The following is an 18,737-nucleotide window of genomic DNA, read 5'->3' on the forward strand; positions in this document are numbered from 1 at the left end:
AATTCAAATTGTGAGATGTGGTCTAGTGATAGCGTTGTTAGTTGTGAAGGCTAAGAACCTAGGTTTAAGTTCTAGGTTTCACATTTTTTATAAATCATACTTTCCAGCCTATAATACCATTAAGCAACGGTTTTTAGCAGTTGTCTATTCGTCTGTTGCCTAAAATCATTTTTGTTGTAGTGACATTATATAATGGGGCCTCATCTTCTTGGGAAAAGGTTTTTTGAGTTCTCATTTTCCTCTCTTGATAATGTTAGAAGAGTCTGTGCTTCAGGAGAATGGAACTTATCTCCGTGGCTATTGAAACTTTTCCCTTGGAAAGAGATTTCAAGTCTATCATTCAACATGACAATACTGATTAGGTATAGGTTCATTTCTATGGTATTTCCCATGAATACTGGAGACCTATGTTCATGTTTGCAATTTCTAGTAGTATAGGCACACCAATCTATTTTGACTTAGCCTCAACAAAGCCAGCGATGGAAAGGACCTTTGGCCATTCTATTAGATTTCTAGTTGATATGGAAGTGTTATGTGAAATTAAATACAAAATTATTATTGAAATATGAGGCTACACATTTTACACGGATTAGAATACTAAAATCTTCCCAAATACTGCTCTATTGTAAGAAGATAGGGATGTGTTACCTTATCAAATTTTGACACATGCCTTGATTGTAAGGATTCGACAAGTTTTGATTTGTTATTTGGGTTTATGATCTAGGTCGAAGTAGTCAGCCATAACCATGGAATTGGAATATGTCTTTCCACGAATTTGTCTTATTGGAAGATGTTGCTAAGCTTGGTCGAGTTTCTTAAGTAATCATTTTTAAAAGGTCGTGGAGAGTAAGTTTTTGGACTTAGTAAAATTCCAAATTTTCAATATAATGTTAATGTATGCAGTCAAATGAAGCAAGTGGATAAGACCATACAATTACTTCATGACACATGGAATCCTGGCGAGAACGAAGATTGCATGGAGACGAAGACGTGGCATAATTAGTTGTGTTGACCGTTATAGACGGTTATGATTGGACTAGTATATAACTAGTGTTAACTTATAGATTTAGGGGTCTGAAATTTTACGCAAATTATAAAAACTCGAAGTATCCAAGTTTTTTATGAGAAAATAGTGTTCCGAGAATATATGTATTTGTGTTCCATTTTATTAATTAAGTTCTTTAGTTTCAAGTCATTTACTACTTTTGAAGTTATTTTCGAATCTTTTAATTTCGACTTTAAATGTCAACATTTTTCAAACTTATGATTTTTGCGTAATATATCCTGAAATCTTTTCGAGTTTAAGCCCTTAAGTGAAATCAAACTTGTTGAATTAAAGACAACAGTGATAGAGCTCTTCCACGAATACGTAGACATATTTCCTTGGTCATATCAAGATATGATTGGGTTTTATACTAATATCGTTATGACTAAGTTGTCGCTCAAGGAAGAATGTACTGTTGTCAAATAAAAGCTAAGAAGAACTCACCCAGATATGGCCCTCAAGATCAGAGAGGAAGTACGAAAGCAGTTCGAAACTGGTTTCTTAGCAGTAGCCAAGTACTCACGATGGGTTTCCAAAATTGTGTCGGTAGCAAAGAAGGATGAAAAAGTATGAATATGTGTGGACTATAAAGACTTGAAAAGAGCGAGCCCAAAAGATGATTTCTCACTACCTCACATTGATGTATTGGTTGAATATACGACTTAGTTCTTAGTGTTTTCCTTCATGGATGGTTTCTCCGGGTATAATTAGATCAAAATGGCCTCGAAAGACATGGAGAAGACCATATTTATCACCCCTTGGGGAACCTTCTGCTACAAAGTGATGAATTTAAGATTGAAAAGTGCTGGGGCAACATATCAACCTGTAATGGTGACTCTCTTTCATGATATGATACATAAAGAGATCGAAGTATAGGTTAACGATATGATTGCGAAATCTCAAACCAAAGAGGATTACATTACCAATCTGCACAAGTTATTTGCTCGATTAAGGAAATTCATGCTAAGGCTTAACCCTAACAAATGCACATTTGGGGCTTGTTCTGAAAAACTATTGGGTTTTATTGTAATCCAAAGAGGGATCGAGGTAGACCCTGATAAAGTCAGAGCCATCCAGAACATTCATGCGCCAAAGACAAAAAAAGAGGTTCGTGGTTTCTTAGGGAGATTAAACTACATTTCCAGATTCATTTCACATCTCACCGCCACGTGTAAACAAATATTCAAACTTCTGAGGAAGGATCAAGTGATTGAGTGGAATGATGACTGCCAAGCAGTATTTGACAAGGTCAAAGAATATTTGCAAGAACCACTGATCTTGATACCCCCTATTCAGGGAAGACCTCTTATCATGTACCTGATAGTACTTGACGAATCTATGGGATGCGTGTTGGGGTAGCAAGACAAAAACTAGCAAGAAAGAGCATACCATTTATTACTTGAGCAAGAAGTTTAACGACAGTGAGACCAGATATTCACTGCTCGAAAAGACTTGTTGTGTACTCGCATGGGTTGCTCGACGCCTTAGACAATATATGATGACCCACATGACATTGTTAATCTCCAATATGAATCTAATTAAATACATATTTGAGAAACCATCTCTCACCGATAGAATTTCCCGATGGAAAGTGCTATTATCAGAGTATCACATTCAATATGTCATTCAGAAGGCAATCAAGGGTGGTGTGTTGGCAGATCATCTTGCTCATTAACCGATGGAAGATTACCAGCCCTTGAAGTTTGATTCCCCGAACGAGGATATTATGGTCATAAAAGACTATGAAACCCCTGGTCCCAATGAAGGACCTGGACTAGGGGAGAGATGGAATCTTATGTTTGACAGTGCTTTAAATGCTATAGGCCATGGAATTGGGGTAATGCTGATGTATCCCAAGAACTTTCATTTCCCATTCATATTAAAGCTTTACTTCAATTGCACTAACAACATTGCTGAATGGGAGGCATGTATATTGGGATTAAAGAAAGTTATTGACTTAAGGATCAAAGTCCTTGAAGTGTATGGAGACTTTGCACTACTGATACATCGTATCAGAGGTGATTGGGAGACAAGACATCAAAACTTAATTCCATATCAAGATTCTGTGTTGAAATTTCTCCCAAAGTTCAACAAGATCAACTTCTCCCATATTCCTCGAGAAGAAAGTCAGATGGCAGATGATCTAGAAACCTTAGCATCCATGTACAAAATGATATGGCCCAACCACCGGCCTTCTATTGAAATCAAGTGCTTTTATGAACTTTCTTATTTTTTGACAATAGCAGAAAAATCATATGACAAACATTGGTTTTATGATGTTAAATGCTATCTTAAGAAACAAGAATATACAACAAATGCTTCTGGCCTAGACAAGAGGAATCTAAGGAGATTAGCATCAAAGTTCTTCCTAAAGGGGTGTGTGTTGTACAATTGAAACTATGACATGGTCTTACTCAGATGTGTGGATAAACACGAAGTAGACATGTTCATAAAGGAAATATATGAAGGACCCTTTGGTACCCATGTAAAAAGACATGTGATGGCAAAGAAAATCCTGAGGGTAGGCTACTCCTGGCTAGCAATGGAAAATGATTGTTATCATTATGCCAAGACATGCCACAAATTCCAAATATATGCTGATAAGGTGCATGTGCCACCTACTCTGCTAAATGTTTTAGCATCACCATGGCCTTTCTCTATATGGGGAATTGACGTGGTTGGAATTATTGAACCGAAAGCTTCAAATGGACATCGATTTATACGGGTTACCATAGACTACTTCACCAAATGGGTCGAAGTTGTGTCTTATGCCAATGTCAGTAAACAAGTGGTTAACTGCTTCTTGAAGAACAACATTATATGCCGATACAGGGTTCCTAGCAAAATCATCAGTGATAATGGGTCCAATCTCAACAATAAAACAATGAAATAGTTGTGTGACAATTTCAAAAATAGAACACCACAACTCATCATCATACCGACCCAAGATGAACAACGTTGTTGGAGTAACGATAAAAAATATCAATAAAATCATATAGAAATAGTGATTACATATAAGGATTGACATGAAATGCTACCCTTTGCGTTGCAAGGCTATCATACGTTAGTATGCACTTCAACAGAGGAAACCCCATATTCCTTAGTCTATGGCATGGAAGTGGTCCTTCCAATAGAAGTTGAAATCCCCTTTATGAGAGTCTTAATGGAGGCTAAGCTAGATGAGGCAGAATGGATTCAAACAAGGTTTATGATGACATTTTGTCATTACATGATTTCTATGAGTATTTTTTATGGGATTTCAAGTTAAATACTAGCTAAATGTGAAGAAATATGACTAAGTGAAGAAGTAGAAGGAATAAAGCAAAGCCAAGAAATCGGGAAGAAATTATGAAGAAATCGACAATTTTAAGCATAATTTACATCTTGACGTCTATTTAGTAAATTGATAATATATGGAGTTCTGTAACTCGTTTTGACGCAGGGGTTTTGAAAAATAAACCTAAAAGAAATATCTATATTCTAAAATAATCACACGCGTGATGAAAAACATCACACACGCGATGGAAAAGATCACGCACGCGATGCATCATGTTCAAAGTCACATGCACGATGGAAAAGTATCACGCACGCGATGGACTATGTTCTGGACTTTTCTAACATGTTTTGACTACTTTAAAAGGGGATTTTTGGTTTTTTCCAGGGGTTATGCACTTTACATGAAAAATGACGAATTTTGACATAAGGAGTACGATTTTTACAGCATCAGAGGTGATTTCGAGAGCATTTGAAGTCATTGAAGATCAATCCTTCAAGAAATCTCATATATAATTCTTCTTAATTATTTTTGGTATTGTATTTTGAATTATGAGTAACTAAAATCCTTTATGTTAAGGTTGTGTTTTGGCGAAACTATTTCAATATTGTTGGACAATATGTTGATTTGACTTTGCATGATTTATTTGATCTATAATTTTATTCAATTATTTCTTATTCGTAATATTTTTTATGTGAGATACTCTTTTAATCTGATTTTAGGCACATAACGAATACTGACCATTTGTCTATGTGTTAGACTTAAGGAAATTGTCATGTTTACCCTGGTTAACTAGAGATAGAAAATCCTGAGTAGTGACTAGTGAATTAACGCTCTGTTGCATCGTCTAATCCTGCTCACGCTAGTGGACTAGGGATAAGAAACTCTGAGTAATGATTAGTGACCTATATCGCAAGAGATTGATTATAGCGGTTTTGTTAATTCACCGTGCAATTATAGTGATGAGATTATTCATGTAAGACATCAAACATCATCAATAAAGAACTAAGAGATTCTATACACAGTCTGACCGCTTTCACATTATTGTCAGAACACTTTATTTTCTTTTCGCATTAAAAACTCGAAAAATCCCTCAAATTTAGTATTTTCTACGCATTACATAATATTGTCTTGTTAAATAGCAATCCCCGTGAATTCAATCTTTTCTATTACTATGACATTATCGACACACTTGTCGAAAAATCATCAAATTTTTGACGCCGTTACCAAAAACTATTTATAATTTCAACAAGACGATGCTGGTACAATGTTTAATTTTTATTTTTATTTTCAATTATAAATATTTTTCATTTATAAATATTTGATTTTTGTTTCTTCTTAATTTTCTTTTCTATATACATCCCTTATTGCACCTGAGCACGTCTAACAACATATCTGGAAGAGTGTGATGAGAAATATCTCTAGTACTTTAAGGTTTCACCTCCCAATAAGGACGTTGAAGATGCTTACACCCCTATAAAGAATATTTTCTGGTCATAGACACCTTAATTAAACTTAGTGTAGCATAGAATATGATAATATTTGGTCAGCATGCACCATATGATACGTCATTTTAAATTCCTTTTGTCTAGTACTAAGCCAAATAGAAAAGTCAAATGACATCAAACGTGATCAAACCTTATTCAACACCTATAGTTTCCATCATTTTTATGACAAAATCATATCTTGTGGACCCCAATCATAACACTTAACACATGATCACGTCTTGCACTTAACCTACCAGCAAACAAATCAAAGCTTCTCATCTCACAAACAACACCCTTAATTATTGTCCTACATCACTCATTGGTTTTCCTAATTCAAATACAGTTTTTAAAAATCTCATTATTATAGCTCTAATACTAGTGTCTCTCATCATGTTTTTTTTTTACATTTATATTAGTAATTTTTTTTAGGTTTTATTTGAGAGTTTAAAGAGAAGGAGTGAGGGTTTTGAAAAATATATATTCTTAACATATAAATATATCTTTAATATAATGAATTGATAATAATTATTAAAAAACACATATATAACGGTAAGGTTTAAATTTCAAACTTTAATAATGACAGAATGTAACACTATCAGTTTTTGTCAGTTAACTTAAGATTTAAATACACTAATATAAATTCTTATTTATTTTATATCAATAAAGAGTGTTTTAAGGCCGTTATCAAGGTTTCCATTAGTTTTGTTATAGTTTTTATTAAAAATAAATTAAATTTGAATTTTAATAAACTTTATTTTATTTTTAGATTTAATTACTGTTTTGACTTTTTATTTATTTATTTCGATTATGGAATTTTTAATTTTTAATTCAAAAAAATATGGCCCATTTGAGAATATGCACTTACTGTTTTGACTTTTTTTATTTATTTCAATTATGGAATTTTTAATTTTTAATTCAAAAAAATATGGTCCATTTGAGAATATGCACTTAGAGTTAATAACATTTCTATTTTTTAATAACATATAATTTATGTATTTTATCTTTAAAGTTTTTTTTCACTCTTCTCACTTTTATAATTTATTTAAAATAAATGAGATGTCAATTTGTTTAAAGATATGCAATTTATATATTTTATCTTTATAATTCTAAAAGAAAATCTTATATGTAGATTTCTATTAAAAGTTAAATGATTTATCATGAGTTCCCATTAATATAGAGTAAAATAATATTATAGAAATAATAAAATATTTTTTAAATAATTATATTTTTCTAAATTACTGATATTTCGAACAAAAAAATTCAACGCAAAGTTCAATTCAATTTTATCAGCGCCTTCATTTAAGATTTTAAAAAATAAGTCATACGAATTGATGCCTCTATTGGATCAAGTCAATCCAATAGGGAGCGCCAATTGATCTAGCGTTTTCATTGTTTGCCTTTTTAAAATTGGAAATAAAGTAATTTTATAAATAGAGGTGTGTCTTTTATCTTTTTTTAGATATTTTCTTATTTTCTTCTTAATAATTTCTTCATTTTCTCTAACATGAATAGTAAAAGACATGAGCATGTCTTTTATTCGAGAACCAAACATCCGAAGATGAATTTTTGGGTTAACTGAAGTTTCAAGCAACTTGAGAGGAACTTGATCCTTTAGTTAGACAGAGAGAATAATGGTGGTGAAAGAGTTAAAAGAATTGACATACTTGTTTCGTACATCTCTATTACGGATGATAATGACGATATCCAATGTATGTGAGTGTCGGTTAAAGATGACAATGATGTTAGGGATATGATTTATGTATTATATGGTATTGTTTTAATTATTGTATGCTCTTAGATATGTTGTGGTGTTAAGTCTTTTATTTGATTGTTATCTATATTAAATTTCAAGGTTATAAAAAAATTAAACAAGATGATAAATTATCATCCTGAGCTTGTTCCAATATTAGGACAACGTTTTCGTATGTGTCCGAGCTGACGACATATACCACATTTTCTTTTCAATTTGGTAGTCGTATCTATTTTGATTCTAATATACGTGCAATTCGGGCGACCCTTTTTCTTCCTTCTCGTATTTTCTTTGTGCCAAATTATATCCTCTTGATATGGAAGTCATTATTCCTCTTTTGCTATCATTGGGAAACTATTACTGTATACATCGAATAAGTTTAAGACTTTATAATCGAAATATAGATGCAAGAAAGCATCTTGGTGAATACTTGAACATGTCACAATGACATGAGAGTAAAGTATATGGAAGGCTTGAGACTTTTCCAACCTCTATTTAGTTCGAATCAACCTTGAAACTACGAAGAGTTACCATAAATTCTTAGGGATGATAGTGATGGTGAACTTTAGGGATCTCGTATCAAACATCTCATGTGAATCAACATAGATTTGTACAAGAAAGAGTATCTAGATGGTGTGGAATCGATGACCTATATGATCAAGCAGGTCGTTATTATTAATGTAAAAACTATTCTCCTATGCATTCCGATTTAAATTAAATAATATTAATATTTAATCAACTTTTTAAATTAATTAATTATTTTAATTAAAATAGAAAACAAAAAAAATAAAAAGCATATGCCTTAGACATCTTTTTTGAACTCCAAAACAATAATGCCATTTGAATTGGCTTGATTTGATATTTTAATTGAAAGATATAATTATTTAAAAAAATCGAAGTAATGCATTAATGATAATCAGAGGATAAAATTAAAAAAGAAAATTAAGTAATAATAATAAATGTGAAAAGATTATTTGTCGTGGAGTTTTTATTCAGTTGAACAATGACCATTAATTTTTTGATAAAATATTAATTAATTAATTAATTAAATAATAATTGGAGGGTGGTGATGTACACGGGACCATTTTCAGTGCAATTCTCACGGGAGAAAATTCAAGTCGAATAATAAACACGTATATATTTAATTTGTGTTCTTAGGCACATATTAAAAATTTCAAAATAAAAGTATTTTCCAAAAATTGTACATTCAAATGTTTAAAAGACAGCTTTTTTTTAAAAAGTGTTCCGCAAAAATTGACTGCTTCTAGCACATGAAGACCATAATGATGATGAAGAGCGTGACACCACCCTATCATCATCAACAATCATATTTTCTTAACAACGATGTCGTTTCATTCAAGTTACAAATAATTAAACAAATTAACCCCTAATTAAATATCATAATTAAGCAAGCTAAGCTAATTAATCCAATTTCAAATTAGTACAAAACCTTAATCATAAACACGCGTATATATAGCAGCATCCCCTACCATTTCTCAATTGTAAAATTCGAATCACAGAAAAAAAGAAAAAGACTTTTGAAGAATTCATCAATGGCAGTCAAACTTTACATCGTGTATCTTTCTTTACACTTTCTTTTAATTACTACTAGTATTATTTTTTTGATTAATATTTAATCTTTGTTTATCTTCTTTGTTTAATTCTGAAATGGATTCTTGAATTTCAATTCAGTTAAGATCTTGGAGTGTTTTGATTTTCTTTGATCTTTAGGGGAAATAATTGTGCTGAATTTGTGATGAGTGATTGTGATATGGCATTGCTTAGAATTTGTAACTTTTGAATCTGTGATTTTTAAACTGAAATTTATGATTAAACTCACTTTTGCCTAAATTTATCCATACATAAATCACATTACCTTTAACTCAATTTTAGTCAGAAATCAGAATTAGTTTTTCAGAATCATTTCACTCAAAATCAATTTTTTTTACAGCATAACCAATTTTTCAGAATCAATTCTCTCAAAAAATGATCATGATCTTTCAAATATATGAATGTTTAGTTCATCCATGGAATTTTTGTGAAAATGCTCTATTGAATTTGTCTAATTTCTCAGTGTTCTTACTTATTACGGTATTTTTTGGTTTGACAGGTACTACTCCATGTATGGACATGTGGAGAAACTGGCAGAAGAAATAAAGAAAGGAGCTTCTTCTGTGGAAGGTGTTGAGGCCAAACTGTGGCAGGCATGTTTTTGTTCTACAAAATTTTACATTTCCTTGCTGCATTGCATAGTTTCATGTCATAAGATTTTGCAACATCAATCCTTAAGCTAAGTCTCGTCGTCCATAGACATATACATAAATCCGATAATAAAGTGAAAGAATTGTTTGTCTAACACTGATTAAACTGTTATTTATGGTCAATAATTGGTTTTGAACTAAATGTTATTGTTTCTGCCATGTAATTGTTACATGGTTAGTTAAATGTTCTTTTGCCAAGTTCCTTTGTTGTGATCATGGCCCTGTATGGATAAACAACTTAGTCAAACGCTTATAGCAGAAATGCTTATCATATAAGCTTTTTCCATAACTAAAGATAAAATGAAGTCTAACTGTTTTTATATAAATATTTTTCTTAAGCTATTAGGTTATGGAATAAGTTGAAAACAACATTTGAGCATATGTTATAAGTTCTTTCTATAAGCTCTCTCAAACAATCTCGTAAGTGTTCATGTCACTAGTTTAGCTCGAATAAACCAATCCAAACAGACCCCGTATCATGTTGCCTTTGAGCTTTAAGATAATTCTGTTTTTAACTTCTCAATGCCAATTTTACTTCAAAGATTTCTGTATAAAGTCTGAAATGAAGGATGATCTCTTGCATTTTATCTCCGATTAATTCTGTGAACAGGTACCTGAGATACTGCAAGAGGATGTGCTTGGTAAAATGAGTGCACCACCCAAGAGTGATGTACCAATCATCACCCCGAATGAACTCGCTGAGGCTGATGGCTTTGTGTTTGGCTTCCCAACAAGATTTGGAATGATGGCTGCTCAATTCAAAGCTTTTCTAGACGGTACTGGTGGTTTATGGAGATCACAACAGCTCGCAGGCAAGCCTGCCGGAATCTTCTACAGCACCGGCTCTCAAGGCGGGGGCCAAGAGACTACAGCGTAAGTGCATCTGTCTCATTGTTTGGTTTCTTAGATCCTACTTGAGTAAACATCTTATATAAGTGTTTATATAACAATAGCTCATATTCCATGACATTCGATGATAAGATAAAATATCAAACTGTTTTCATATAAGTTTATCCGCTGTTGTCATAAGCTATCTTGAAATATTCATCGAAATAAGTAGAAAACAGTTTATATTCAATAAGCTCTTACAGGTGCTTATATCAGTAATCCAAACAGGCACTTGCTCCATTAGTATTGTTTTAAAATTTGTGGAATCTTTTATGTTGCAGGCTTACTGCTATTACTCAGCTGGTTCATCATGGAATGATATTTGTTCCAATTGGTTATACGTTTGGAGCCGGCATGTTCGAGATGGAGAAAGTGAAAGGTGGAAGTCCATATGGTGCAGGAACATATGCCGGAGACGGCTCAAGGCAGCCGAGTGAGCTTGAATTGGAACAAGCATTCCATCAAGGGAAATATCTTGCCACCATCACAAAGAAACTCAAGGAAGCTGCATAATGTTGATTTCATATATAGACAATATACTATATCTTAAACTACACCAAAATATTGCTTGAAAACCGTTACCTTTTACATTTTTTAGACTTGGAATATTTTTTTCTTCTCCCAATTTTCATAAAGTATTTGTCTGTGAGTTACATGATGCAGTGGATGTTTCAATTTGTTTAATGGTAAAAGCTTGTTTGTCTTGTTTGTTCTTTGTTAGTCTGGGAAAATACTTGTTCCCATCTTCTGTATTCCATTTATAAAGTTTAATTCCAATATGATATAATAATCATTCTTAGTTTTTTTTATGGGAAAACTATTTCATTAAACAACCTACTTAAGTACATAATAGAAGCAGACTTAAAACTATCAAGCAACATTTTACAATCCATAGCTAAGGAATCTAAAACAACAATAGAACAATGAGAGCAATAGAACAATGAGAATTGATGCAGTCCACCACATTCAAGGCATCATATTGGACAAGAATTCTTTCCGCATTGAGCTTCTTTGCCAACTGCAAACTCCATCTAGTGGCTAAGATCTCAGCAATTGCGGAATCAATTATGATGAGTTCCTTTCGACTTGAAGCAATGACAATCTTCTTGTCATGATCTTTGAAAACGCATCTAAAAGTCACAAATCCTTCATCAAAACAACATGCATCCACTTGAAGCACACAAAAATCTCTTGCAATTGGCCAGATTCTAACTCTTGCTATGTTTCTTATTCTCCAACGAACACCTTTGGTCACTAGGTATTTTGCACTAAGAATTCTCCTCCAGGCATAACTCGGGGAGAATCCAACTGAAGCATCAGAGACTGAACGCCTAGGATAATATCTTCCCTTAAAGACCTTTGAGAGTAGAGAAGCTTCCCCTGTAAGAAGCCTCCAGTAATGTTTCCCCAGCAGGCTTGTATTGAAACCACTAAAGCCCCACAAACCTCATATTCCTTTAGAGCCAAACAACCTCTCCCAACTAAGCCAATGAATTTTCCTATCACCATTCTTCGATCCCCACAAAAATTTATCAAGCACAACTTCAATCTCCAAGCAAACACCTTCATGTAACTTATAATAGGTCATGATATAGATAGGGATAGCTTGTGCCACGTCTTTGATAAACACTTCTCTCCCTAATCTAGATAAGAACTTTTATGTCCAACCTTTGATCTTTTCTTACACTCTCTCAACCACCAAGGAAAAAATCTCCTTTTTTATCTATCAAAGACAACTGGAAGGCCAAGCTACTTGGAATGGCGAGACACAGTCTTAGGATAGTGTTGAGATTAGAATGATGAGTTTAGGAGATTAGGTTGAATTTGCAGTGATGATGAATATTTGATAGAGGTTGATGAATGTAGTCTAGCTCAATTAATCCAGAGCTTCAATGTGAAGCTATGATCAATGGTGGATTGAGAGATTTAGATTGCGTTTGAGAGGTTATAGAGGATAATTAGGAGAGCTTTGTTAGGTCATTGAAAACTTGATCATGAAGTGAGAGAAGTAGGGTTTATATAGATGAATGAAGATGAAATTTGAGAGGAAAATGTTAGTTACAAACAGTTAGGAATGAAAGGGTCCTGACCCTTAGATGGCGATCCATGGGAAGAAATAATCAAGGGGTGGAGGATGTTTGATGAGTTGGTTAGATTATGATTTTATTAAAGTGAAGAACTTGAGTGAATTTGTGTTAGTTTTATATTAAATTCAGTTGAAAAATGAATGGAAAATGTGTTTGTTTAGAGGTGAGCAATTAGTTAGGAGTGTAATCTAACTCAGAGGGAAATTTGAAATGAGAGGGTCATTTGGTAATTGATCCTAGAGTACATGGCACTTGCATTTTTAGAGTTAGTTAGGGTTTGTTTCAAGGTTAGTTGTTAGGGTAGTTAGGTCAGTTATGAATCAGTTTGAATTTTGTTAAATGGGAGTTAATCGGTAACTGACTTGAGGTAGTTAATCATGTTAGTGTTGGTTATTGGGTTTGTTGACAGTTAATTGTTATGCCAGTTTGATAAAGTCAATTAGATGGTAGGTTTAGTTAATTGGTTATGGGTAGTTAAGTTTGTTAAATGTTAGTTAATAGCTGTTACAAGTTAGTTAACTGATTAGTTAGGGTTTACTGTTATGGATGATTGGGTTTGATGTGCACATGCTGGCCATTTTTTATGTATGAGCTTTGTATGTGTGTGTGGACTGTCATATGTGAGCTATGTTGTTATGGATGTGTTGCATTGGATTGGTGTATGTTTGGATTTGATTTGAGGATTTGTGGCATTGAATGTGTTTATGAATTTCATGCCATGGCTTAGGTTTATTATAGGTTGGAATAGCTATGCTTATGCCTTGATGCATGACTGTTGTGCATATGTGATGATGCATGTATATTTGAATCATACTTGTGCATCCTTATTATGACTAATGAACATGTCTTTGGCCAATGGGGCAAGCTATTTTAGAATACATTTCCTTATGTTATTTGAATTGTATGGATACCATTGGGATCCAATCTGTATGATATGTATTTGGATGATTGAAAATGTGATGTGTTTGGGTGACTATTTTGAATGGTATGATTGTTAGTTGTAATTTTAAGTGTCGGGTTTTTGTTATCGTATCCACAGGGATTGTAAGATATCACCGCCGTTCGATGGTTGTATTAATTCTAGCTCAATGTAACAATAGGGTTTTGGTTGGTTGTCACGTTATCTTGCATAAAAAGGTAATAAATTGCGGTAAAAGTTTTGGTTTGAATAAATGAGAAATATTGCCAAAGTTAGGGTTCGATGATCACTTTGCATGTATTTGTTCGGTCAACAATCATATAAACTCCTTTAGATGATAAATCATTTCACAAAGTCCTCCCAATATGTTTCTCTCGAACACACATTGTGAGTTTTCCCATTTTGATCCATTGTTTCTCTCGAACACAATCTATCAAAATGACAACTTTTTGGTTCAATCTTATGGTGAACAAAATCATTCATTACTATCTCTAGCTAATAAACAAGATTGGATGAAAACCTAGGTCAAGAGTTGGTAAACATCTCTCGATCATAAACCAACACAAAGAGTTTTAAATAGAAACAAAGTTTTCATCATATATTCACCATTAAAGAGTTTACACATGAAGATCCTTACATTTACACACAAAGCTAGTAATCACCTACATCTAACCTTGACAAATGGATGACTTAGCTACTCATTTTCATGGTAGCTTGGTCGGCAAGTTTCGGAAGAAGGTTGATCAACATCCAAGTCGGATAATCGAGATTGGATGGGAATCCACCTTCTTTTTGTAGAAGATGGTTACTAGATGAAGAGAAATGAAATCTAGGGCATAAAAGATCCTAAGAACAATGCTGAAAAATATCTCTAAGAAAGTACAAAAGTGGAAAAATTAGGTAAAAACTAAGGTATGGCTCTCAAAAGTGGCACTTGCTACTTATAGAGCTGTACTGGGCTGTCATGCTCGCTAGGCGAGCAGAATGGCTCGCCTAGCGAGGGTCAAATTGAGGCACAAGAGGCACCTGCGCCCAGAGACATAGGGTATCTCAGACTGTCATGTTCGCCTAGCGAACAAAACCTTCGCCTAGCGAAGGGCACGCTTCAACCCTCGCTCCAGCGAGGTTGAAAGGTTTGGCTACTGGAATCCTCGCTGGGAACTCGCTAGAGCCTCGCCTAGCGAGTGAGTGCTGGCTGCGCTTTTCACCAAAACTGAACGAACTCGCTACCACCTTCGCCAGCAGCTCGCCTAGCGAATTTATTGATATTTTACTGGAGCTTTTCGCTGGGCGCTCGCCTAGCGAGTGCTTCGCCACAGCCCTCGCCTAGCGAGCAGGCTGATGAATGCTTGATTTCTTTGGTTCCTTTGCCAACTTTCTTGTGTCTTCATTTTCAATTATTTCATGCCTTCTTCCTGCACAATAACACACAAATCAAAGGTACCAAGATCGTTTATCAATGTAATGCATTTCATCTAAAACAAAGGTGGTTTTGACAATTTAGCAAGGAAATAGAGTGAAATATGCCCACATATGATAGCTCAAATAAGCACTTTTGGGCATCTAACAACTCTCCCCAACTAGATTCTTGCTTGTCCTCAAGCAAAGTATGCCCCTTGAAGGACAAGAGGATTTGCTTTAAGAAAATGGTTTCTCCGAAGTTGGATAAAACGGCTCAAACACAAGTGAGTCAGCATATACAAGTTTCCAACGGTTCGAATAAAATAATACACAAGAACTAAAACTTAATAGCAATGCGAAATATTTATCTATCTACACAAATATTATTCTGAATGAATCACCCTATCTCTCCTCTTCGAATAAGGAATGAAGAATTTACGCGTTTGCAACCGCGGGAATGATCTCACTCTCTAACAAATAATGAAGAAATCAATTCGATTCATACAATGTCTAACAATTATAAATGGTAATGTGGAAGCATAAAGATCACTAAGGGCTTTTCGGTTGAAGCTTGGTTAGGTTAACAAACAAGGGTCATTTCTAAGGCCATTGAAACGAAAGTGCCGATGCAAAAGAGACATTCACAGTATATTATTCACACATCTCGACTTTGTTTCATTTGTTTCTTATTTGAAACCTTCACAACTCATATTCCACAACTCAATTTTTATTTTTAACTATTTTTCTTCCAAGCAAGCATTCATTTTCATTCTTTCTATTTTTGTTCTTTTCTTTCACATCATATTTACAAAACAGATGTTTCTTTTCTATATTTTTATTTTCAATGCTTGCTCGGTTTTTCTTTTATTTTTTTCAAGAGTTGTGGTACTTACCGATTCTCCCCAACTTATTTCTTACTCACCCTAAGTGAATGCTCTTAACTTTTTACGGCAAAAGAACAATAATCAAGATTTTCCGGGTTGTAAAAAAAAGATTTTTGAAATCTCGCTTTATTTCAAGCTGAGATTCAATTGTTTAAGCTCAAAGGGGTTAACGAATACTCTCTGCTCACAGGTAAGTTGTTTTTTTGGATGTAGTTGTGCTCGAAAGAAAACAAGTGCCTTGATCATTTCTAATTGCTTCCACAATTTCACAATAATAAAAGACAAAGCATGAATAAAATGAATCAACAAAACTTATTAGAATCCAGCATTTAAGTGTACAATGGAGGTTTCCTCACAATTTGTGGTTTTAAGTTCTAGATGACACATTCATTCAATTATGTTGCAAAAAGACAATATTCAATTTACCAAAAAGAGTAAAGTTCTTAATGCATTCTAAAATTCTAGCCGGAGGTAACCATGTACCTTAGCCTCATTCACTTGTTTATTCTTATCATTGCCATCCAAGCTCGGATGCACCTTCATTGGGTACTTCTTTGAGGAGCAACCAATCTAGAAGGTTTGCCACTCAATCAACCAAAAATTTATTAAACAAAAAAAATTAAAAACATAAATAAATAACATTACTGAAAATTTAAATTTGTTCATGGGGGACAAAACACCCCAAAAGTACAAAACCAAAGTCAAAATACAGAATCCGAAAATACAATAGAAATAAACATAAAAACTGAAAAATACAAAAACTTAACCCTCTAAGGGCTCAGAATCCTCCTCGCTACCGGCTTCAGAACCGGTAGCCTCATCATCCTCAACATCATCATCATCATCAGCTGCAGCACCTGAAGACGCACCAGCGCCCGCCCCCTCACCATAGACAGGCCTGTCCACAGGCCAGTTGGCGTTAAGCAGAAACTGCTCACGCGTCATCAAGGCATGAGCACCACTTCCCTGCAGCTGTAACAGCTGCATAGAGTCGTGCATATCTATCATGGCTCTCTGGGATGCCGCCATCCATTCAAAACTGTAATCGCACACAGCTCGCAGGTAGGGATCAAGTCCAGGAGTAGAAGTACCAGGACCATCAGAAGCCCGGGTACTCTCTGTAGCTGCACTGCCTCTGGCATTCTTCGCTCTACAATATTTGGCCACGTACCGGTCATCGATAGGTGGCGGGATCCTTACCTGACCCCGAGACGGTAGTTTCACCTTTGCCTGAATGCACAAACTCATGATCAAGCACGGGAAAGCTAGGGGACAATTCACACGAGCCCCCGACTTTAGCCCGCTTTCGATCACGGACTTAAGCTCATTAGCGATGATCCTCGCCACATCGATCTGGACGTTGGAGAGGATACTGTGAACCAAATGTGCCACTGGGATCGGCACTGTAGAGGTGTGGGACTTAGGTTGGATGTTCGTCAGCACCAACAGCAGTATCAGTTGAGCCATGGGAGTCATGTCCTCCCTGTGATACCTCATTGGAACCCCAGATGGGTTCAGCTCAACAGATTTCCCCCTTAATAGCAGGGCGGCAGAAATGGCTGGAACATCCCGGTGAAGCCGTAGGTCAGTGTGGTATGTGTCCCTCTCTTCAGCTCCCAGCTGGAGCGGTTCCCCAAGGACTCGGTTGATGGCATCCCAATCAAATGCAACTGGACGCCCGACCACTCTAGATATCCAAGTAAAGGGCTCGTCGTCATCAGGCAGTGCGTTTGAATAAAACTCACGCACCGTTGCTATGTCATAATGCTCAAGTGGGGAAATTAACCGATCCCACTTCATAGTGTCCATCAACCCGGCAAATGCTCTGTTCGTGCCCTGAGGGTTGATGAGGAATCGCTTCTCCGGAAGAATTTTCCGTTTCTCCAGAGAAATGTACCTGGCGGCCTGCTTCGGACCGACAAATTTGTCGTTATCAAACTGGATAGGTACAGACCGGGAAGTGTTTCCTCCCTTTCTTTTCTTTGACGCTCCAGACCTTGATTCCATCTGCACAATACAAAAGGAAACAACACACACCAAACAGATTAGACAGCAAAACCATTTTTCAAAAGACTGTCAGGCTTGCTGCTGCTTCGCCTAGCGAAGTGGCAGCAAACGCTCGCCCCAGGTTCGCCTAGCGAGTGCTAGCGAACCTTACGAGTTTTGGGGGTTTTCAGCATGTTCAGAGAATATTTCCCCAAAACCCATACTCTAATGGTTTCAATCTCAGAACCTAATGATTTATCAATTAAACAACCGTTCTAAGCTATTGGGGATTACATATTAACATGCAAAACCTAAAATCCCCAATTCCAAAACCTAAAATCCCAATTTGCAAAACCTAAACTCCCTAATGCAAACCTAAAGTTTCCCATACCACAACTCATCCTAATTGTCATTCAAATTGGAAATACAGAGTTCAAAAATAAAGAAAATGTAGTAGGGCAAACCTTAGTTACAGTGATAGATTGAAATGTGAAGTGGTGTAGGGTTTGCAATCTCCAAATAGGGAACCAAGTTGTTAGTGAGAGAGATGAAAATGAGAGAGTGTGGAGAGCTCTGTAAAAATTTCCTCAGCAGAGTCGAAAAACAGAAAAATTGTGTTTGGGGCAAAATGAGTGCCCTGCTGAGATTTTAAATAAGTGCTGTCATGCAGCGCTCGCTGCTGCTTCGCCTAGCGAGTCTGCTCGCTACTGCCTCGCCTAGCGAGCAGCCAGCGAGCATGACAGCAAGTGCTTTTT

The 18,737-nt window shown here is 35.2% G+C and overlaps 1 protein-coding gene across 1 annotated transcript; it reads left to right on the top strand.

The window, feature by feature from the left end:
* Positions 1 to 8,964: 8,964 nt before the first annotated feature.
* Positions 8,965 to 11,514, top strand: LOC127086439 (probable NAD(P)H dehydrogenase (quinone) FQR1-like 1). The gene is made up of 4 exons (XM_051027202.1): positions 8,965 to 9,132; positions 9,667 to 9,760; positions 10,428 to 10,690; positions 10,987 to 11,514. The coding sequence occupies exons 1-4, from the start codon at positions 9,110 to 9,112 to the stop codon at positions 11,216 to 11,218; spliced, it is 612 nt and encodes a 203-aa protein (XP_050883159.1). The 5' UTR covers positions 8,965 to 9,109; the 3' UTR covers positions 11,219 to 11,514.
* Positions 11,515 to 18,737: the final 7,223 nt, after the last annotated feature.

The sequence above is a fragment of the Lathyrus oleraceus genome, chromosome 5 (genome assembly GCF_024323335.1).
Source record: "Lathyrus oleraceus cultivar Zhongwan6 chromosome 5, CAAS_Psat_ZW6_1.0, whole genome shotgun sequence".
NCBI lineage: Eukaryota > Viridiplantae > Streptophyta > Magnoliopsida > Fabales > Fabaceae > Lathyrus > Lathyrus oleraceus.